This window comes from Micromesistius poutassou, assembly GCF_964030765.1.
Source record: "Micromesistius poutassou genome assembly, chromosome: 13".
Lineage (NCBI taxonomy): Eukaryota > Metazoa > Chordata > Actinopteri > Gadiformes > Gadidae > Micromesistius > Micromesistius poutassou.
Genome location: NC_140283.1, coordinates 19698214 through 19722096, shown reverse-complemented (window position 1 = coordinate 19722096; position 23883 = coordinate 19698214). Strand labels below are relative to the sequence as shown.

The window sequence follows — 23883 nt, the reverse complement described above, 5'->3', positions numbered from 1 at the left end:
CGCCGGCTTGCAGCCGCCACTACGAGGTCCCGTTCATCACTGCGCGCAGTTTTAAAAAAAAATCGCGCCGGCTTGCGGCCGCGTCACGTGCCGTCGTAACATGTGTGCTGGCAAGATGTGCACATGTTAGGACCGCACGTGACGCAGCCGCAAGCCGGCACGAGGTCCCGTTCATCACTGCGCGCAGTTTTAAAAAAGCGCAGTTTTAAAAAAAATTCGCAAATTTATGTAATCTGTAGAAGCAGAGGTGCCCTGTGGTGTCCTACTGATTGTTTTGACATTAACATGTAAGACCACATTTAACTGAATTACATGTTCATTAACCCTACATCAATGATCCGATAAATTCCCTAGGAGGAGTTCGTTGAAATACAACGCGAAAAAGTGAGAGTTCCATTCAAAATGGCCAACTTTGACAGCACGCCACGGCCATGCCCTTCAATGTACAGTCACAAATAGCACGATTTTGTTTCAGCACCACTTCATGACTGTACTGACCAATTTTGAAGCAGATCTGATAAATTCCCTAGGAGGAGTTAGTTCAAATACAAGGCGACGGAATTCCAAAATGGCCAACTTTGACGGCACGCCACGGCCATGCCCTTCAATGTACAGTCACAAATAACACGGCGTTGGTTGAGCACCATGTTTTGACTGTACTGACTAATTGTGAAGCAGATCCGATAAATACCCTAGGAGGAGTTTGTTCAAATACAAGGGGAAAAAAGCGAAAATAAGACCACGGAATTCAAAACGGCCAACTTTGATGGCACGCCACGGCCACGCCCTTCAACGTAGAATCACAAATAGCACGAATTTGGTTCAGCACCACTTCATGACTGTACTGACCAATTGTGAAGCAGATCCGATAAATTCCCTAGGAGGAGTTCGTTCAAATACAATGCGAAAAAGTGAAATTCCATTCAAAATGGCCAACTTTGACATCATGCCACGGACACGCCCTTCAACGTACAGTCCCAAATAGCACGATTTTGGTTCAGCACCACTTCATGACTGTACTGACCAAATTTGAAGCAGATCCGATAAATTCCCCAGGAGGAGTTAGTTCAAATACAAGGCGACGGAATTCAAAAATGGCCAACTTTGACGGCATGCCACGGACACGCCCTTCAACGTACAGTCACAAATAGCACGATTTTGGTTTAGCACCACTTCATGACTGTACTGACCAATTTTTAAGCAGATCCGATAAATTCCCTAGGAGGAGTTCATTCAAATACATGGCAAAAAAGTGAAAAAAAATTCAAAATGGCCGCCGAGAGTGAAAATGAAAAAATTAAAATTTCCGACTTCCGGTGGGGTTTGGAGCATGGGTCCAAGAGGCTTTTCTGTAGGTCATGGGACCTTATACGTGCCTACCAAGTTTCATACATATTGGTGAAACGTGGCGCAGGGGCTGGTTTTTAAAGTTCCTGTAGGGGGCGCTACACATATGAGAAACACGAATTTTGGTATGTGAGCTAGAGGCACCAGTTTACACGTGTCCTGTGAATTTCATATTCATAACTATTACGGTGTCCGCAGAGTGATCGACCCTCCTCTGGCGGCCATGTTGTTTTTTCAATCGACTTAATTTTTGGTGAGCAGTTAGAACTTTGGTACCTAACGGCCATTGAGTTGGTCCCGCTCAAATCAAACATTGCGTCTATGAACTGTGGCTATTTTAGTAACGGGCCACGCCCACTTCGATGCCACGCCCCATTTGAAAAATTGTTGACTTATTCTTGTTCAGAATTTGATTATGAACAACTTTAGTAGAGAGGTCCAACACCATAGGAGTCCACTTAATGTAGATATGTGCAATTTACTATTTTTGGGGTGAAAAACACACCCCTTTTTGAACTCAATGGCTCATGGGTACTTTGAAATTTATCCTACAGACTAATCCTTATGTCAGATTGACGATAATGGGCCATAGATGATATGTGCCAAAGGATTTTTGTCAAAGTCGAAAAACCTGGGATCCTTGGGGAATTTACTGTTTTTAACTAAATTCAAAATGGCGGGAAATCTGGCTACCGGAAATGCTAAGTTAGTATCTGCAAATTTCTTCATTATGAGGATTTGCATATGTGTGCAAAGTTTCATGAGTTTAGGTCCAACCGGTGACGAGTTATGCTTGTGCAAACGTTGAAATTTTGGCAAAGTTGGTATAGCGCCACCTAGGGGCAAATGTGAATTTGAGGGCTAGAATATCAAATTTTTCACCAGTCCCACAAAATGTGCCAAATAAAAATGAGTTTTCGAATATGTGCAGGGGGGGAAAAATGCAGTCGAAGACGGAGAAAAATAATAATTAAAACTGCGCGCAGTGATGAACGGGACCTCGCGCCGGCTTGCAGCCGCCACTACGAGGTCCCGTTCATCACTGCGCGCAGTTTTAAAAAAAAATCGCGCCGGCTTGCGGCCGCGTCACGTGCCGTCGTAACATGTGTGCTGGCAAGATGTGCACATGTTAGGACCGCACGTGAAGCAGCCGCAAGCCGGCACGAGGTCCCGTTCATCACTGCGCTCAGTTTTAAAAAAGCGCAGTTTTAAAAAAAATTCGCAAATTTATGTAATCTGTAGAAGCAGAGGTGCCCTGTGGTGTCCTACTGATTGTTTTGACATTAACATGTAAGACCACATTTAACTGAATTACATGTTGTAACAACTTTAACTAACATTATTAACCCTACATCAATGATCCGATAAATTGCCTAGGAGGAGTTAGTTCAAATACAAGGCGACGGAATTCAAAAATGGCCAACTTTAATGGCATGCCACGGACACGCCCTTCAACGTACAATCACAAATAGCATGATTTTGGTTCAGCACCACTTCATGACTGTACTGACCAATTTTGAAGCAGATCTGATAAATTCCCTAGGAGGAGTAAGTTTAATACAAGGCGACGGAATTCAAAAATGGCCAACTTTGACGGCATGCCACGGACACGCCCTTCAACGTACAATCACAAATAGCATGATTTTGGTTCAGCACCACTTCATGACTGTACCGACCAATTTTGAAGCAGATCCGATAAATTCCCTAGGAGGAGTTCATTCAAATACAAGGCAAAAAAGTGAAAAAAAGTCAAAATGGCCGCCAAAAGTGAAAATTAGAAATGCAAATAGCCGACTTCCTGTGGGGTTTGGGGCATGGGTCCAAGAGGCTTTTCTGTAGGTATGGGCACATTGTACGTGAATACTGAGTTTCATACATATTGGTGAAACGTGGCGCAGGGGATGCTTTTTAAAGTTCCTGTAGGGGGCGCTACACAGATGAGAAACACGATATTTGGTATGTGAGCTACCGGCACCAGTCTACACGTGTCCTGTGAATTTCATATTCATAACTATTATGATCTCCGCACAGTGATTTTGAGGCTCTGGCGGCCATGTTGTTTTTTCAATCGACTCAATTTTAATTGAGCAGTTAGAACATTGGTACCTAACGACCACTGAGTTGGTCCCGCTCAAATCAAACATTGCGTCTATGAACTGTGGCTATTTTAGTAACGGGCCACGCCCACTTCGAAGCCACGCCCCATTTGAAAATATGTTGACTTTATCTTGTTCAGAATTTGATTCTGAACAACTTTTGTATTGGGGCCAACATCATAGGCGTCCAACTTGACGTTGATAAGAGCAATTAACTATTTTCGAGGTTTCAACCACACCACTTTTAGAACTCATTGGTGCTCTAAACTTTATTGTACAGACTAATCCTTAAGTGAGATTGAAGATAATGGGCCATATATGATATGTGCCAAAGGATTTTGGTCAAAGTCGAAAAACCTGGGATTCTTGGGGAATTTACTGTTTTTAACTAAATTCAAAATGGCGGAAAATATGGCTACCGGAAGTGTTCAGTTCAAGAGACTTTTTTGTTCATCATGAGGATATGCATGTGTGTGCAAAGTTTCATGAGTGTAGGTCAAACCGGTGGCGAGATATGCTTGTGCAAAGTTTGCACTTTTGAACAGTTGCTATAGCGCCACCTAGGGGCGAATGTGAATTTGAGGGCTAGAATATCAAATTTTTCACCAGTCCCCACAATTGCACCAAAAAAATTTGAGTTTTAGAATATGTGCAGGGGGGGAAAAATGCAGTCGAAGTGGCTAAAAATAATAATAATAATAATAATAATAAACACGAGGGTTTCAATAGGGACCTTGCCATGTTTGGCTCGGTCCCTAATAAGAAGAAGAAACACGAGGATTTCAATAGGGTCCTTGCCAAGTTTGGCTCGGTCCCTAATAATAATAATAAACACGAGGGTTTCAATAGGGACCTTGCCATGTTTGGCTCGGTCCCTAATTAATATTTTTAATTAGGGACCGAGCCAAACTTGGCAAGGACCCTATTGAAACCCTCATGATTATTCTTCTTCTTCTTCTTATTAGGGACCGAGCCAAACATGGCAAGGACCCTATTGAAACCCTCGTGATTCTTCTTATTATTATTTTTAGGCCACTTCGACTGCATTTTTCCCCCCCTGCACATATTCGAAAACTCAATTTTTTTTGGTGCAATTGTGGGGACTGTTGAAAAATTTGATATTCTAGCCCTCAAATTCACATTCGCCCCTAGGTGGCGCTATAGCAACTGTTCAAAAGTGCAAACTTTGCACAAGCAGCACGCGTCACCGGTTTGACCTACACTCATGAAACTTTGCACACACATGCATATCCTCATGATGAACAAAAAAGTCTCTTGAACTGAACACTTCCGGTAGCCATATTTTCCGCCATTTTGAATTTAGTTAAAAACAGTAAATTCCCCAAGGATCCCAGGTTTTTCGACTTTGACCAAAATCCTTTGGCACATATCATATATGGCCCATTATCTTGAATCTGACTTAAGGATTAGTCTGTACAATAAAGTTTAGAGCACCAATGAGTTCTAAAAGGGGTGTGGTTGAAACCTCGAAAATAGTTAATTGCTCATATCAACGTCAAGTTGGACGCCTATGATGTTGGCCCCAATACAAAAGTTGTTCAGAATCAAATTCTGAACAAGATAAAGTCAACATATTTTCAAATGGGGCGTGGCATCGAAATGGGCGTGGCCTGACACTAAAATCGCCACAGTTCATAGACGCAATGTTTGATATGAGCGGAACCCACTCAGTGGCCGTTAGGTACCAAAGTTCTAACTGCTCAATTAAAATTAAGTCGATTGAAAAAACAACATGGCCGCCACAGGCTCTGGCGTCAGGGTAAATCACTGTGCGGAGACCGTAATAGTTATGAATATGAAATTCACAGGACACGTGTAGACTGGTGCCGATAGCTCACATACCAAAATTCGTGTTTCTATTTTTTGTAGCGCCCCCTACAGGAACTTTAAAAAGCAGCCCCTGCGCCACGTTTCACCAATATGTATGAAAATCGGTAGGCACGTATAAGGTCCCATGACCTACAGAAAAGCCTCTTGGACCCATGCTCCAAACCCCACCGGAAGTCGGAAATTTTAATTTTTTCCTTTTCACTCTCGGCGGCCATTTTGAAATTTTTGTAACTTTTTTGCCTTGTATTTGAATGAACTCCTCCTAGGGAATTTATCGCATCTCCTTCAAAATTGGTCAGTACAGTCATGACATGGAGCTCAACCAACGCCGTGCTATTTGTGACTGTACGTTGAAGGGCGTGTCCGTGGCGTGCCGTCAAAGTTGGCCATTTTGAATTCCGTGGTCTTATTTTCACTTTTTTCCCCTTGTATTTGAACAAACTCCTCCTAGGGTATTTATCGGATCTGCTTCACAATTACTCAGTACAGTCAAAAAATGGTGCTCAACCAACGCCGTGTTATTTGTGACTGTACGTTGAATGCCGTGGCCGTGGCGTGCCGTCAAAGTTGGCCGTTTTGAATTCCATGGTCTTATTTTCGCTTTTTTGCCCTTGTATTTGAACGAACTCCTCCTAGGGTATTTATCGGATCTGCTTCACAATTAGTCAGTACAGTCAAAAAATGGTGCTCAACCAACGCCGTGTTATTTGCGACTGTACGTTGAAGGGCGTGTCCGTGGCGTGCCGTCAAATTTGTCCGTTTTGAATTCCGTGGTCTTATTTTCGCTTTTATCCCCTTGTATTTGAACAAACTCCTCCTAGGGTATTTATTGGATCTGCTTCTCAATTAGTCAGTACAGTCAAAAAATGGTGCTCAACCAACGCCGTGTTATTTGTGACTGTACGTTGAAGGGCGTGGCCGTGGCGTGCCGTCAAAGTTGGCCGCTTTGAATGGAATTTTTTCACTTTTTCGCCTCGTATTTCAACAAACTCCTCCTAGGGAATTTATCGGATCATTGATGTAGGGTTAATGAACATGTAATTCAGTTAAATGTGGTCTTACATGTTAATGTCAAAACAATCAGTAGGACACCACAGGGCACCTCTGCTTCTACAGATTACATAAATTTGCGAATTTTTTTTTAAACTGCGCGCAGTGATGAACGGGACCTCGTGCCGGCTTGAGGCTGCGTCACGTGCGGTCCTAACATGTGCACATCTTGCCAGCACACATGTTACGACGGCACGTGACGCGGCCGCAAGCCGGCGCGATTTTTTTTTAAAACTGCGCGCAGTGATGAACGGGACCTCGTAGTGGCGGCTGCAAGCCGGCGCGAGGTCCCGTTCATCACTGCGCGCAGTTTTAATTATTATTATTTTTAAACACTTCGACTGCATTTTTCCCCCCCTGCACATATTCTAAAACTCATTTTTTCTTGGTGCAATTGTGGGGACTGGTGAAAAATTTGATAATCTAGCCCTCAAATTCACATTCGCCCCTAGGTGGCGCTATAGCAACTGTTCAAAAGTGCAAACTTTGCACAAGCATATCTTACCACCGGTTTGACCTACATTCATGAAACTTTGCACAAACATGCATATCCTCATGATGAACAAAAAAGTCTCTTGAACTGAACACTTCCGGTAGCCATATTTTCCGCCATTTTGAATTTAGTTAAAAACAGTAAATTCCCCAAGGATCCCAGGTTTTTCGACTTTGACAAAAATCCTTTGGCACATATCATATATGGCCCATTATCTTCAATCTGACTTAAAGATTAGTCTGTACAATAAAGTTTAGAGCACCAATGAGTTCTAAAAGGGGTGTGGTTGAAACCTCGAAAATAGTTAATTGCTCATATCAACGTCAAGTTGGACGCCTATGATGTTGGCCCCAATACAAAAGTTGTTCAGAATCAAATTCTAAACAAGATACAGTCAACATATTTTCAAATGGGGCGTGGCATCGAAATGGGCGTGGCCTGACACTAAAATCGCCACAGTTCATAGACGCAATGTTTGATTTGAGCGGGACCCACTCAGTGGCCGTAAGGTACCAAAGTTCTAACTGCTCAATTAAAATTAAGTCGATTGAAAAAACAACATGGCCGCCACAGGCTCTGGTGTCAGGGTAAATCACTGTGCGGAGACCGTAATAGTTATGAATATGAAATTCACAGGACACGTGTAGACTGGTGCCGATAACTCACATACCAAAATTCGTGTTTCTATTTTTTGTAGCGCCCCCTACAGGAACTTTAAAAAGCAGCCCCTGCGCCACGTTTCACCAATATGTATGAAACTCAGTATTCACGTACAATGTGCCCATACCTACAGAAAAGCCTCTTGGACCCATGCCCCAAACCCCACAGGAAGTCGGCTATTTGCATTTTTAATTTTCACTCTCGGCGGCCATTTTGAATTTTTTTCACTTTTTTGCCTTGTATTTGAATGAACTCCTCCTAGGGAATTTATCGGATCTGCTTCAAAATTGGTCAGTACAGTCATGAAGTGGTGCTGAACCAAAGTCATGCTATTTGTGATTGTACATTGAAGGGCGTGTCCGTGGCATGCCGTCAAAGTTGGCCATTTTTGAATTCCGTCGCCTTGTATTAAACTTACTCCTCCTAGGGAATTTATTGGATCTGCTTCAAAATTGGTCAGTACAGTCATGAAGTGGTGCAGAACCAAAATCGTGCTATTTGTGACTGTACGTTGAAGGGCGTGTCCGTGGCGTGATGTCAAAGTTGGCCATTTTGAATGGAATTTCACTTTTTCGCATTGTATTTGAACGAACTCCTCCTAGGGAATTTATCGCATCTGCTTCACAATTGGTCAGTACAGTCATGAAGTGGTGCTGAACCAAAATCGTGCTATTTGTGACTGTACGTTGAAGGGCGTGTCCGTGGCGTGCCGTCAAAGTTGGCCATTTTTGAAATCCGTCGCCTTGTATTAAACTTACTCCTCCTAGGGAATTTGTATTTGAACTAACTCCTCCTAGGGAATTTATCGGATCTGCTTCAAAATTGGTCAGTACAGTCATGAAGTGGTGCTGAAACAAAATCGTGCTATTTGTGACTGTACATTGAAGGGCATGGCCGTGGCGTGCTGTCAAAGTTGGCCATTTTGAATGGAATACTTTCACTTTTTCGCCTTGTATTTCAACTAACTCCTCCTAGGGAATTTATCGGATCATTGATGTAGGGTTAATAATGTTAGTTAAAGTTGTTACAACATGTAATTCAGTTAAATGTGGTCTTACATGTTAATGTCAAAAAAATCAGTAGGACACCACAGGGCACCTCTGCTTCTACAGATTACATAAATTTGCGAATTTTTTTTAAAACTGAGCTTTTTTAAAACTGCGCGCAGTGATGAACGGGACCTCGTGCCGGCTTGCGGCTGCGTCACGTGCGGTCCTAACATGTGCACATCTTGTTAGGGACCGAGCCAGAACTGGCAAGGTCCCTATTGTTTTTGGTCCGATTATTATTAGGGACCGAGCCAAACTTGGCAAGGTCCCTATTGAAACCCTCGTGTTTATTCTTCTTCTTCTTATTTTTAGGCCACTTCGACTGCATTTTTCCCCCCCTGCACATATTCGAAAACTCATTTTTTTTTGGTGCATTTTGTGGGACTGCTGTAAAATTTGATATTCTAGCCCTCAAATTCACATTCGCCCCTAGGTGGCGCTATACCAACTATGCAAAAATTTCAACGTTTGCACAAGCATAACTCGTCACCGGTTGGACCTAAACTCATGAAACTTTGCACACATATGCAAATCCTCATGCTGAACAAATTTGCAGATACTAACTTAGCACTTCCGGTAGCCAGATTTCCCGCCATTTTGAATTTAGTTAAAAACAGTAAATTCCCCAAGGATCCCAGGTTTTTCGACTTTGACCAAAGTCCTTTGGCACATATCATCTATGGCCCATTATCTTCAATCTGACATAAGGATTAGTCTGTAGGATAAATTTCAAAGTACCCATGAGCCATTGAGTTCAAAAAGGGGTGTGTTTTTCACCCCAAAAATAGTAAATTGCACATATCTACATTAATTGGACTCCTATGGTGTTGGACCTCTCTACTAAAGTTGTTCATAATCAAATTCTGAACAAGAATAAGTCAACAATTTTTCAAATGGGGCGTGGCATCGAAGTGGGCGTGGCCCGTTACTAAAATAGCCACAGTTCATAGACGCAATGTTTGATTTGAGCAGGACCAACTCATTGGCCGTTGGGTACCAAAGTTCTAACTGCTCACTAAAAATTAAGTCGATTTAAAAAAACAACATGGCCGCCAGAGGAGGGTCGATCACTCTGCGGACACCGTAATAGTTATGAATATGAAATTCACAGGACACGTGTAGACTGGTGCCGATAGCTCACATACCAAAATTCGTGTTTCTATTTTTTGTAGCGCCCCCTACAGGAACTTTAAAAAGCAGCCCCTGCGCCACGTTTCACCAATATGTATGAAAATCGGTAGGCACGTATAAGGTCCCATGACCTACAGAAAAGCCTCTTGGACCCATGCTCCAAACCCCACCGGAAGTCGGAAATTTTAATTTTTTCATTTTCACTCTCGGCGGCCATTTTGAATTTTTTTCACTTTTTTGCCTTGTATTTGAATGAACTCCTCCTAGGGAATTTATCGGATCTGCTTCAAAATTGGTCAGTACAGTCATGAAGTGGTGCTGAACCAAAGTCATGCTATTTGTGATTGTACATTGAAGGGCGTGTCCGTGGCATGCCGTCAAAGTTGGCCATTTTTGAATTCCGTCGCCTTGTATTAAACTTACTCCTCCTAGGGAATTTATTGGATCTGCTTCAAAATTGGTCAGTACAGTCATGAAGTGGTGCAGAACCAAAATCGTGCTATTTGTGACTGTACGTTGAAGGGCGTGTCCGTGGCGTGATGTCAAAGTTGGCCATTTTGAATGGAATTTCACTTTTTCGCATTGTATTTGAACGAACTCCTCCTAGGGAATTTATCGCATCTGCTTCACAATTGGTCAGTACAGTCATGAAGTGGTGCTGAACCAAAATCGTGCTATTTGTGACTGTACGTTGAAGGGCGTGTCCGTGGCGTGCCGTCAAAGTTGGCCATTTTTGAAATCCGTCGCCTTGTATTAAACTTACTCCTCCTAGGGAATTTGTATTTGAACTAACTCCTCCTAGGGAATTTATCGGATCTGCTTCAAAATTGGTCAGTACAGTCATGAAGTGGTGCTGAAACAAAATCGTGCTATTTGTGACTGTACATTGAAGGGCATGGCCGTGGCGTGCTGTCAAAGTTGGCCATTTTGAATGGAATACTTTCACTTTTTCGCCTTGTATTTCAACTAACTCCTCCTAGGGAATTTATCGGATCATTGATGTAGGGTTAATAATGTTAGTTAAAGTTGTTACAACATGTAATTCAGTTAAATGTGGTCTTACATGTTAATGTCAAAAAAATCAGTAGGACACCACAGGGCACCTCTGCTTCTACAGATTACATAAATTTGCGAATTTTTTTTAAAACTGAGCTTTTTTAAAACTGCGCGCAGTGATGAACGGGACCTCGTGCCGGCTTGCGGCTGCGTCACGTGCGGTCCTAACATGTGCACATCTTGTTAGGGACCGAGCCAGAACTGGCAAGGTCCCTATTGTTTTTGGTCCGATTATTATTAGGGACCGAGCCAAACTTGGCAAGGTCCCTATTGAAACCCTCGTGTTTATTCTTCTTCTTCTTATTTTTAGGCCACTTCGACTGCATTTTTCCCCCCCTGCACATATTCGAAAACTCATTTTTTTTTGGTGCATTTTGTGGGACTGCTGTAAAATTTGATATTCTAGCCCTCAAATTCACATTCGCCCCTAGGTGGCGCTATACCAACTATGCAAAAATTTCAACGTTTGCACAAGCATAACTCGTCACCGGTTGGACCTAAACTCATGAAACTTTGCACACATATGCAAATCCTCATGCTGAACAAATTTGCAGATACTAACTTAGCACTTCCGGTAGCCAGATTTCCCGCCATTTTGAATTTAGTTAAAAACAGTAAATTCCCCAAGGATCCCAGGTTTTTCGACTTTGACCAAAGTCCTTTGGCACATATCATCTATGGCCCATTATCTTCAATCTGACATAAGGATTAGTCTGTAGGATAAATTTCAAAGTACCCATGAGCCATTGAGTTCAAAAAGGGGTGTGTTTTTCACCCCAAAAATAGTAAATTGCACATATCTACATTAATTGGACTCCTATGGTGTTGGACCTCTCTACTAAAGTTGTTCATAATCAAATTCTGAACAAGAATAAGTCAACAATTTTTCAAATGGGGCGTGGCATCGAAGTGGGCGTGGCCCGTTACTAAAATAGCCACAGTTCATAGACGCAATGTTTGATTTGAGCAGGACCAACTCATTGGCCGTTGGGTACCAAAGTTCTAACTGCTCACTAAAAATTAAGTCGATTTAAAAAAACAACATGGCCGCCAGAGGAGGGTCGATCACTCTGCGGACACCGTAATAGTTATGAATATGAAATTCACAGGACACGTGTAGACTGGTGCCGATAGCTCACATACCAAAATTCGTGTTTCTATTTTTTGTAGCGCCCCCTACAGGAACTTTAAAAAGCAGCCCCTGCGCCACGTTTCACCAATATGTATGAAAATCGGTAGGCACGTATAAGGTCCCATGACCTACAGAAAAGCCTCTTGGACCCATGCTCCAAACCCCACCGGAAGTCGGAAATTTTAATTTTTTCATTTTCACTCTCGGCGGCCATTTTGAAATTTTTGTAACTTTTTTGCCTTGTATTTGAATGAACTCCTCCTAGGGAATTTATCGGATCTCCTTCAAAATTGGTCAGTACAGTCATGACATGGAGCTCAACCAACGCCGTGCTATTTGTGACTGTACGTTGAAGGGCATGTCCGTGGCGTGCCGTCAAAGTTGGCCATTTTGAATTCCGTGGTCTTATTTTCGCTTTTTTCCCCTTGTATTTGAACGAACTCCTCCTAGGGTATTTATCGGATCTGCTTCACAATTAGTCAGTACAGTCAAAAAATGGTGCTCAACCAACGCCGTGCTATTTGGGACTGTACGTTGAAGGGCGTGTCCATGGCGTGATGTCAAAGTTGGCCATTTTGAATGGAATTTCACTTTTTCGCATTGTATTTGAACAAACTCCTCCTAGGGAATTTATCGCATCTGCTTCCAAATTGGTTAGTACAGTCATAATATGGTGCTGAACCAACGCCGTGCTATTTGTGACTGTACGTTGAAGGGCGTGGCCGTGGCGTGCCGTCAAAGTTGGCCATTTTTGAATTCCGTCGCCTTGTATTTCAACTAACTCCTAGGGAATTTATCGGATCATTGATGTAGGGTTAATAATGTTAGTTAAAGTTGTTACAACATGTAATTCAGTTAAATGTGCTCTTACATGTTAATGTCAAAACAATCAGTAGGACACCACAGGGCACCTCTGCTTCTACAGATTACATAAATTTGCGAATTTTTTTTAAAACTGCGCATTTTTAAAACTGCGCGCAGTGATGAACGGGACCTCGTGCCGGCTTGCGGCTGCGTCACGTGCGGTCCTAACATGTGCACATCTTGCCAGCACACATGTTACGACGGCACGTGACGCGGCCGCAAGCCGGCGCGATTTTTTTTTAAAACTGCGCGCAGTGATGAACGGGACCTCGTAGTGGCGGCTGCAAGCCGGCGCGAGGTCCCGTTCATCACTGCGCGCAGTTTTAATTTATATTTATAATTCATAACGCCTGTCTCTCCCCACCACGGTGTCGGGGTAAAGCCTCAGGAGGTTGCCCAGGACCTCCTTGCGTTGCTGCTGGCGCCAGGTCTCGTGGTGGTCCAGTCGGGCGTGCCCCAGCTCCTCCAGCACCTCGCCCAGCTCCTGCTCCACCTCCTGGCTCCGCCGGCGGCCACGCTCCAGCTCCTCGCTCAGGCTGCTCTCCTGCTGGGCGTACCGCTCCAGGGACGACCTGGACACCCCCCCCCCCCCGACCAGGCAACACCCAGGCGGGAACCGGTAAGATTTGAAATGATGGTTAGTAAGTTTGTTCCGATTCCGTGAATACAACTTTTGGGGCGTCAGGTTTAAAGCGTTGTAGGGTGGTACGCTAAAAGTCCACTGTTCGGGATGTCGTAACGAGAGCCCTGAGTCGCTCATTTTATTTTAAGTCGAACAATCACAGGTAGGATGCACGATAACTTTTTTTTTTAAACCGATAACTTTTACCGATAAATTTCTGTTATCGGCCCAATAATTATCGTGCACCCCTGATCACAGGTTTTCTTTTTGTATGTGCATTATAATAACCAAATACAATGTGACATGTGGCTTAAGGTGAAGGAATTACTTTAGATATTCATTACAGGGAAAATAAACTATTGATTACAAGAGAACAAATGCTTGACGAGGAGATGTGGGATCATGTTAGATGCTGTACGGAGAAAAGAGCATCATGACCATTCATGTATAAAAGCTTGAATGAATGAAATCAAAAGACATCTGTACGTATGGAGACAGGCACAGTCAATCACAACAGATGTTCTCACATTGCATTTCATTCACTAATAGCGGACAGATAACTATGTCCCTTCTAACAAATTACACCCAAATGAAAGCTCTTAAATCTTAATCCTACAGCACCGCTACGTAAGCCCCAATGTTTGTTTGTTCTTTAAATATGAAACGATAAAGGGAACGATAGGGACAGTTAGTTTACTCAGTGCAGTATCTCTGGGGTCCCCCTGAAATGCATGTGGGGTTGCATTGGGCTATTGACATGGGGGTCCAATGCGTTCCATACTTGCAGCCATCGGTGTACTCCTCCAGCTTCTCTGCCCTGTGGGTCAAGTCCTCCATCTGGCTCTGCTGGTTCCTGATGCCAGCCTGCGACGTAACGTCACGCGTTACATGTCCATGCTCGATTACATCAAATTCTTTGCTGTCAAGAGTGTCTTACTGGGAATTTACACCGCAGGCGAGAGAGAGACGTGAGCGTAACGTAGGTGTATCAATTCACACCGCCGCCGTTTATTTCGCAATAGTTTCAAGATTCATCAGATAACATCATAACCCAGACGCTTCAGAAACGCTTGAAAACAGAAGTGAAGCGTAAGTTAAGCTTTGGTCGGCTGTGAGACGGGCGTAGAGCGCTGCCGGTGTAAATCAGTGCACTGGTTTGAACGGATTCTATCTCTAGCTGAAGTCGGACGGCTGACTGCCGACTAAAAAACACGTCTAAAACGGCTCTGGTGTAAATTGGCCTTTACAAGACATATTTCTCATCTCAAGTACTGTATGCACCAAGAGGAAGAGAAACTGCGCCTTTGAGCGTACCTCCACTTTCTTCTTCTTGCTCTGGTTCAGGGTGACCTTGTCGTGGTCCGCCGTCGCCTCCAAGCCGAGCTTCTCTGTCTGCTGGCAGAGGAGGGCCCCCCGCGTCCTGGCCAGCTCCTTCAGGTCCCTGTACTGCGCCACCTGGCCCAGGGGAACATCCCAACATAACTACACTCACACGTATGTGTAGTTATATCTACAGCTTCATGTCCCTCTACCTCTCCACCAGGCACATCTCATTTGGTCTGGTGTTACTAAATTTGTTTAGTTTCCTTTTAACATAGACGAGGTTGATGACATGATGAGCCAAGCCTGATGGTTGTTATTCACCCAGCAGCCATCTTGGCTCTGATTGCTAGCTGGGAGGGGGGAGGGGGGCGGGGGGGGCTTCCCTCACCTGTTCCTCCGCCAGCTGAATGTCCTCCTGGCCCCCGGGGGCCCCTTCCTCCTGCATGGCCCTCTCGCAGCGCCTCCAGGCACCGTCCAGCTCCTCCATCTCCCGCCTGACCTCGGCCACGGCGGCCTCCCTCTTGGCCCTCAGCCGGTGGGTCTTCTGCAGCCTCGCCCTGGCCTCCTCCGCCTTCTTCACGTGGTGGGAGGTGTTCACCCTGGCCTTGATGTACTGGGACTGACCCTGGGTCAGCCTCTGCTCCTCGGCACTAGGCGGCAACAACAACAACAACAACAACAACAACAACAACACAGTAGGGACACACACAGTGGACGGATTAGATGTACCAGGACGGTCCTAGGGCACAACAGGGCCGTGAACGACCACACGCTGACATCACAGTAGTTTTGACTCCATAGCCGTTTCTCAATACCAAGTACGCGGACTACATTCTCGCGGACTTGGAAGTGCGTACTTGGCAAGTACAGACTTCCGAGAACGCGAGTACGCACCTGCAATTGGAACAGCAGCGGACTCGATGATGCATCCTGGGATATTTAACGGTCCCAAGTCCACACGAGTCACCTCCGATGCGTCCTCGGTGGAACGGCCTCATTGAGAACGCATCGAGAACACACACGGGTTTTACGACAGTACTCGCGTTCTCGCGTACTTGGAATTGGAACAGTGCTTGGGCTACCACTGATGACGTTTATCGAGAACGCAAGTACACGAGAACGCGAATTGAGAAACGGCTCATGTCACTTTGAGTGACATGGAGGATGCGGGGGGGGGGCCATCTTGAAATCGTACGGAAACCAGTTCATAGATAAATCAGAACTTGACCGGGAGATGGTTTTTTTTTTACCCAGAACCTTACGACACAATACGAAGAACAACAGACACTACAGAGAACAAGCTCAGCTCCTTCCTCCCTCTCGTCATTGCTACAGACCGCCAGGGAGATGACGACTCACCGGAGCTCCTTCTCCATGGCCAGCTGCTCCCTGTTCAGCCGTCCGTGCTCCTTCTTGAGGGCCTTGACGGTGACCTCGCACTCCTCCACGCCGCTCCTCGTGGCGGCCGCCCCCTGCTGCTCCTCCCCCAGGCGGGAGGTCAGGGCCAGGGTGTCCTTCTCGTTGTGGTACAGCCGGAAGAGGCTGAGCCTCAGCCTGCTCTGGGTCAGACTGTCCACCAGTGCCTGGTACTTCTTGGCCTGGGGAGCGGGAGTGGGGAGGTCATGGGTCAAGTACGTTATCCCCTTCCAGACATCGGACACTCAGGGTGTCACTGCAGAAATTGCAGGACGGTAGTAGAATTAAAAATTTCAAACAAGAATAAAACTAGAAAATAAACTGCACAGTAGTAGAACTCTAAAGTAGAGTATCTAGAACGGTTTACAGGTCAGCCGTCTCCCGCAACCCCACATGCATACCCCAAAGCCAGCCTATGAAGTGGGCGGGGAAACACTGTCTCTTGCCTCCACTTTCTCCTGGGAGACCTGCTTCCTCTCCGCCGTGGCTGTCCTTTTCTTGTAGAACTGAAACTGAGTGTCATCCTTGGCCTTCTGCAGAGCCACTCTCATCGTCTCATACTGGGCCACGTACTCGTCCGATTGGCTGATCCGCTCAAACATCTTGGTCCTTTCCTTTGGGCTCTCCATGGCGATATTTTCCACCGCCCCCTGTTGGGGAAATAATGAAAACACAAACACAGTGGACATTTTTTTTTACTTTCAACAACGGGAGGTAAGAGGAAGAGGAGCATTTGTTGCATTGACACATCACATTACATTTTGTCTTACGCTTTTGAAGCGTAGGTTAGTTACGGCTGTGGCCTACAGGCTACTCCCGGGACGTAGCTCGACGGCCTACTACCGTAGCGACAATTCGAAACGGAAGTACAACTCAAGTAGAGGGGCTTAGGGAGGTTTTTCAATACATCAAGCTCAGTCTTCTCAAGATGTAGTGTCTTCAAGCTTCCTTGTTGCTGCTCATTCGCCCCAAAGGCCACCATTCAGAGACATCTTCCACCTCGAGTCCTCCTTGTTATACATTAGTAGACCGGTGTAGAGGTCAACTCAATCACCTGGGAAATAAGATTTCTGCTTACCTGGAATACCAGACAGTTCCGGGCTTTGGTCACAATGCCGATCGACTCCAGATCCTTCTTGTAGTTGGCCAGGGATACGTGTACGCCGTTGACATAATATTCTGATGAGTCACCTGGAAAAAATACTGTGTCAGGAGCAGCCTTATGCCTTAATGAATGAATAAATGAATAAATGAATAAATGGCCGTTTAACAGTAGATTCATACCTGTTTCAGATGCATAGCAATACACCATTCATTTCCAAGTCTATTACATACAAACGTCCCCAAATGGGATTGTCATCGTTGTCAGGGCTAATGTCAAATGTTTTGTGTTTTGTTTAAATGAAGAACATCACTTAATTTAAAACGTTTTCTTGGATGCACAGAAAATAAATCACCAGCATCAGACTTAATTGACGTTGGAATACAGACACACACACACACACACACACACACACACACACACACACACACACATATATATATAAGTACTAGTACTACTAATAGTACTACTATTATTACTAGTATTACTATGAATATTACAGTAGTATTAGATTGTGATACTACAATAATACTACAATGTAATGCTGCGTTCCAGGGACACTTTTTTTTAGCCCGCAAGTTGTGGGCTGCTGGAAGTGGGAGTACATCGACCTGGTACGAGTTCACGGGTAGAAGAAGGTTGTGAAAACACGGGTTACGGGTTGCATGGAACGCACCATAAGGGAACGCGAAGTTGACGTCCCACCGCGTTGAAAGCTACGAAAAACGTGCACGTTCCCTCCAAAACTCAACGAGGCGTTATTCAGTACCGTTTGTCAGACGAGCCTCAAGGCCCCGACACGACACACCATTCCCGACTGCAGATAAGTCGGCAGAAAAGGCAAGTCGGGCCGATTTGGTCACGGCCGATTCATTCAACATTCAACGTGCAATCGGCTTAAAGGAAATCACCGACGGCTTTGACGACGGCCGGCCGATCGATCGCACCGCACACACCGAACAGACCCAGGTCACCGAGCTCGCCGGGGGCTGTCCGACGACGACGACCGATAATCTGGTCGGTGTGTCAGAGGGCCATCGGGTCGCTGCGTCGGTTATAGACAGTCGTCAGTCGTCGCGTACCTCTTCACGTTCCCCTCCGAAACTCGACGAGGTTTTGTCAGCCCAATTTTAAAAAGACAAAACTCTGAATCAATAAACGAGTCACACACACACACACACACACACACACACACACACACACACACACCGAGCTAAACTCCAAGAAGAGCTCACCGGAGATCTTGCGGTAGTACACCCTCTCGTCGTCCTGGTCCCCGCGGTCCCCGCAGTAGGTCATGGCCACGCCGGCCGGGCCGGGGACGGGCCGGCCGGTGTGGGCCCCGTAGACCAGGTCCCGGGTCTGCTTCACCCGGAGGGCGCTGGCCCGCTCCCCCAGCACGAAGCCCAGCGCGTCCATGATGTTCGACTTCCCTAGGGGGGGGGGGACGGACATGTGTATTCATCTTTTTTTTTAATGTATAAGCTCATTTTTCTTTAATCATTAAAAACAGAAGCCTGAACACCGTCGTCGATGCGCCGCTAATAACGTGCAACTATTGACTAGATGGATCAAACTAAGATAAAAGTAAACATTTACCGGACCCATTCGTGCCGATGATACAGTTGAATCTCATGAACGGCCCTAGAGTTTGCTTTCCTCGCCATGATTTGAAGTTTTCGACGTCGATTTGTTTCAAGTATCCCATTCTTCTTTCTTTTTTTTGTTTTTTCCTCCTCCCGTCGAGTCGTCGAACCGCGAAGAGAGTGACAAAATGGCGGCCAGGGTCAGGAGTCACCGAAGTTTAAAGGACGACTTTCCCGCCTCCACCTTGACCCCCCGCGAGCGTAACCGCAGTGACCGCCCCCTTTTTTAACGTTTTTTAATATTATTTTATTTTATTTATTTAGTTTTTGCCCCGAATCAAATATTTTATGGTCATAACCATAAAATATTAAAATATAATATAAAATATATGGACTAACTTGACGGATAATTGTGCTTGTTCCAGGCTTACAACTCTTTATATATATAACGATATTCTGAGAAGTCAATGGAGAAAATGAATGGGAAATTCAGCCTTTCAAAAAGGGGGTGGTCCCTGTTACGCTCGATGATGTGAATGAATGATGTTCTTTTTATTTTGTGTTGCATGGTAAACCAAATAAAAGCAGTATATGGTCGGCAACCAAACATGAGTTTTCATGTTTTTTTTTGTATGTTCCAGTCTGCATCCATAAAAACAACACCAATACATCCCCAGTCATAACCATAGACTGTATAGAATAGGTACTATTACTGTTCCCCATACCAGTTTCATTCAATTAATCCCATTTCTTCATGGTTTTCAGCGACAGTTTAATTGATTCACATGTATTAATGTTTAATTCAGTTCATCATGCTCCAAACCTTAAATTACCCATCGCAGCTTTATCAAAACAAACGACATTTCAACGTAGTTTTTTTTTTTTTTTTTTTTACCAAAACACAAACCCACAACTCAAAAAGAGCAGCTTTACAGACGCTTTATTGATCAGCGCTGGGTTTAGTAGTAGGGGTTATCGCGGACGTACTCCATGATGTGCATCAGGGCCAGCCAGGTCTCCGACGCGGTGGGGATGATCTGGTTGGCCGGCAGGAGGAACCCAGACAGACCCGTGTCCCTCAGCTCAAAGGCGAAGGAGTACTTGATGCCCGTATCGTAGGACCAGTCGATGCTGCCGCCGCTGGCTTGGTCTGTAAAGCAAAGGACATGCGTGTCATTTATTTAGACGTTTTTGTTTAGTGGTTTAGTCTTTCTCTTTGTAGAAAGATGTCACTTTCTCAAACCCTCTAATTTGGAGCCCTTAGTTTAATTATACAATAGTGTCTCTCCCCCAACTGCACTTTTTTTTTTCAAAACGTGCGTGTATTTTCTTCCCACTGAGACACGATCGCGTTGTGCTTCAATCCGTGCAATGTTTTGTAATAGTGCTGAAATGTGCCACGCTGCGAGTTGTTGTTCCACCGCATTAGAGTGCGCCTACTGCCCTCTGGTGGACTGCAGGAGTCAAGACGTGTGTCACTCACAGATGATTTTGCAGATGCTTCCGACCTCGTAGCGGGTTCCATAAAGGGAGGTCAGTTTCTTGACTGCGGCCCGGCCCACAGTGTCCTACAGAGAACCAAGAAGATACAGATGTTACAGATAATAATAGCTATAATAGTAATAGGCTAATACAGAATTAACGATAATACACTTTTTGCAATGTCATATTTTCTCCACAGGTACAAAACAATAGCAATCTGCTGCACAGTATGTGCAACACATCCTGCATTTACACGTTCAAAATCGATGTGTACAGATTTGTATTTTGAATTTGAAGTTTTATGTATTTTTGTGTGCAGGTCCCTACCCTACCTCCAGCTGTGATGTTGATGAGCCATTAGAAGCCGTTTCATGCCCTATCGAACCATCTACTCTATGCTGGCATCATACATGGCTGGTAGGATGATCTTAGAGATCAGTGGTTCCCAAATGGGGGTACGCATACCCCCTAGGGGTTCTTTGGGGTACTGCAGTCTGAAGCTAAATTAGCAGTTACATGAAGCACGGGCCCGTGTTTCTCACAAAATGGTGATTATTTGCACCCTGTTAATGTCCATGTCTACGCTGCCAATTAGAACGCACGTACATTATTTTTGTTCCTTAAAAAAAAAATCTCCTAAAAGATTTTGTGCGGGTAAAAGGGGGTACTCAGCTGAAAATATATCTCGGGGGGGGGGGTACAATCGTAGAAAAAGTTTGAGAACCACTGCTCTAGATCCAACTGAGGCCAAGTCCACACGTACCAAAACGATCTTTTTTTTCCCCGTTTTCCCTGGCATCGTATCAAGAACATTTGCGTCCACACGGATCCATCTCAATACGACTCAACACGCTACTTCATGTTCCAGGCGTATAGGTGGCGCTGTTTTAGTTTTAGAAATTCACCGGAAACCGTCACTCAAGTAATAAAGCGTTAACGCAACCCTTTTGATGGTCTCAATTGGCGCACGCATGGCTGTTGTTTGTTTGTAAAATGTGGCTTATGTGGTTGTCCATCAGTCTTTTTTGCTCAGCGTGGTGGCACAGGAGCATAATATTTTGCGATAGTAACCCTAATAGGCACAATATCTTCTCCAGCAGGAACACGAGCATGTAGTCGGCCATTGTTACGTTGTTGTTATGAGACGTCGTCACGGGTTACAAGAGGTTTACGCTCAAGGGGACATCATCGAAACGCAAGTATGCGTGTTGGCCGTCCAGACGAACACTCAAGGGTCATGCGTTTGTGAATTTATTCACCCTGGGACCTGGTTTCAGAAAAGTCTGTTTGCATGCGATGCGTTTACAGGATTCGTTTGGACGATCGGCCAAAACGATGCAAAACATCTGCGTTTAAACCAAAAAGCGTCTCCGTGTGGATGAGGCCCCTAAAACAGGGCCCCCGGCGTTGGTTCCTCACCAGCTCGGCCTTGTCAGGGATGTCCTTGCAGCTGTAGCCGTGGGGGTACATGAGGAGCTGGGAGTAGGCGTGGACGGAGATGAAGGACTTGAAGTTCCCGTGGGACGTGACCAGGTTCACCACGTTGCTCACCTCCACCTCGGAGTGGGCGGCGGCGCCGTGGTACAGGTCGGAGCAGGGGTTACGGCTGGTGCCCGGGCCTGGGACACACATAGAGGAAGGGGGGGGGACACACACACACACACACACAAAAGGTGTCGGGCGGGGGGGGGGGGGGGGGGGTCCATGGTTGGATTGTTGCTTAGAAATATTGTATGAAAATTTACATTTTTTTGGGATTGGGATTGAATGATTATTCTTTTTCGAAAGTCTACTGTGTGTGAAATATAGGGAAAAATGTCTTATAACATACAATTACATTTTATATATATATATATATATATATATATACATGTGTGTGTGTGTGTGTGTATATATATATATATATAATGGTAATTGTATGTTAATACACACACAGTATATACATACCGTGTGTGTATATATACAGTATATATATATATATATATAAAAATAATACAATTACAGCTGTGGCATTGTTGAGAATCATTCTCCACAACCATTCTGGTGGGTGATAGTTGCTGTGCCTTAGGGAACCATTGTTTTAAGACATAATAACGATGTGGAGAAGCACAGCCCTTTGTTTGCACCTCCAAAGCCTGCGTCCCAGTTCCTGTTGGGGTCCGCCCCACGACAGCTAGAGCCAGACGACCTGGAGCGGGTCTTGCGCCACATGCGGTCCTGCAAACCACAGCAGACAAGGCCTTCTTTAATCGGCACACTTCTAAACATTAAGCAGGTAGTTATTGTAAAAGTTGTATCATTTCAACACTGTTAGTAGTGAATGACTATTCTGTAAGGGTGATCCCAGTTATATAGCGCTATTAGGAGTTTTCCAAGGAATACATTCCGACTGCGGTGTCTCTACTGACAGCCCCTGGGGCAACAAGAAACGTATTACGTTGCATATTGCATTCTGTTTTACCCACTAATATTCAAGAACCAAAGGACAACAATGTCTTTCATGAATTTTCTCCCTATTTCTAATTGTCATTTTAACCAGCTCATCGTCACATTTTTCTTGTTGTGAAAGTTTTCCTCAAGCCCTTCGGGTACAGTCGTACTTTTGTTTTGGTAAAATGCCCTGGAATGACCTTTGGGACTGTATCAGTTTCAGTAGAGTCAGGGCTAGCTGTTGTAGCCTCCATTGCTTTGAATGTATGAGTCGCCCTCATGGCTACCTCCATTGTCGTGGGTGTATGAGTAGCCATCGGGGCTAGTTGTTAGCCTACGTTGTCGTGGGTGTTGGAGTAGCCATCGGGGCTAGTTGTTAGCCTACGTTGTCGTGGGTGTAGGAGTAGCCATCGGGGCTAGCTGTTAGCCTACGTTGTCGTGGGTGTAGGAGTAGCCATCGGGGGCTAGCTGTTAGCCTACGTTGTCGTGGGTGTCTGAGTAGCCATCGGGGCTAGCTGTTAGCCTACGTTGTCGTGGGTGTCTGAGTAGCCATCGGGGCTAGCTGTTAGCCTACGTTGTCGTGGGTGTCTGAGTAGCCATCGGGGCTAGTTGTTAGCCTACGTTGTCGTGGGTGTAGGAGTAGCCATCGGGGCTAGTTGTTAGCCTACGTTGTCGCGGGTGTAGACGTAGCCATCGGGGCTAGCTGTTAGCCTACGTTGTTGTGGGTGTAGACGTAGCCATCGGGGTTGGCCACTAGCAGCATGTAGATGTCCATGGTGTTCAGCAGCGAGGTCAGGGAGGCATCTTTGCCGTAGTCCGTCGCGATCTGAAAAAAACCCGATAACACAAAAGTAATGGTGGTGAGCTGGATCTCTGGAGCCACGGCAGCCAGGGTGTGTGTGACGGAGCCAGGGGCTTCAGGCTTCACATCACAGGATGACGTCACCCATGATGGTCAGTCACATGGGGAGCGGAGTTTCTCTACCTTGTTTGCGGTCCAAACGCCGGTGGCGGGGGACACCCACTCCCGGGCGTGGATCCCGGTGTCCATCCAGATGGAAGGGCGGTTGGTGCCGCCGGTGCTGAACTGGAAGGGAGACGGAGAAAAAAAAACATCTGAGACATCTGGCTGCTTTTCTTTAGCCTGATGCATCAGCCGCTTACTTCATTACATTTCATATAGCGTCTGAACA

At 45.3% G+C, this 23883-nt stretch overlaps 2 protein-coding genes across 2 annotated transcripts in view; both read right to left on the bottom strand.

Moving 5' to 3' along the window:
* Positions 1-18900, bottom strand: part of smc1b (structural maintenance of chromosomes 1B) — a gene marked incomplete at both ends in the record, with an annotated part of 40081 nt that extends 21181 nt beyond the window's left edge. Inside the window, 9 exons of the mRNA XM_084477192.1 lie at positions 13094-13301; positions 14133-14215; positions 14666-14806; positions 15063-15324; positions 16034-16272; positions 16537-16740; positions 17169-17281; positions 18428-18625; positions 18792-18900. Coding sequence (XP_084333318.1) covers positions 13094-13301; positions 14133-14215; positions 14666-14806; positions 15063-15324; positions 16034-16272; positions 16537-16740; positions 17169-17281; positions 18428-18625; positions 18792-18900 — 1557 coding nt within the window. The remainder of the gene's footprint in view (positions 1-13093; positions 13302-14132; positions 14216-14665; positions 14807-15062; positions 15325-16033; positions 16273-16536; positions 16741-17168; positions 17282-18427; positions 18626-18791) is intronic.
* Positions 18901-19737: 837 nt separating this feature from the next.
* The window catches only part of cpa4 (carboxypeptidase A4), a gene marked incomplete at both ends in the record, with an annotated part of 7587 nt that continues 3441 nt past the window's right edge, over positions 19738-23883 (bottom strand). The window contains 6 exons of the mRNA XM_084477191.1: positions 19738-19928; positions 20262-20346; positions 21680-21879; positions 22387-22477; positions 23406-23516; positions 23676-23777. Of these exons, the coding sequence (XP_084333317.1) occupies positions 19738-19928; positions 20262-20346; positions 21680-21879; positions 22387-22477; positions 23406-23516; positions 23676-23777 (780 nt within the window). The remainder of the gene's footprint in view (positions 19929-20261; positions 20347-21679; positions 21880-22386; positions 22478-23405; positions 23517-23675; positions 23778-23883) is intronic.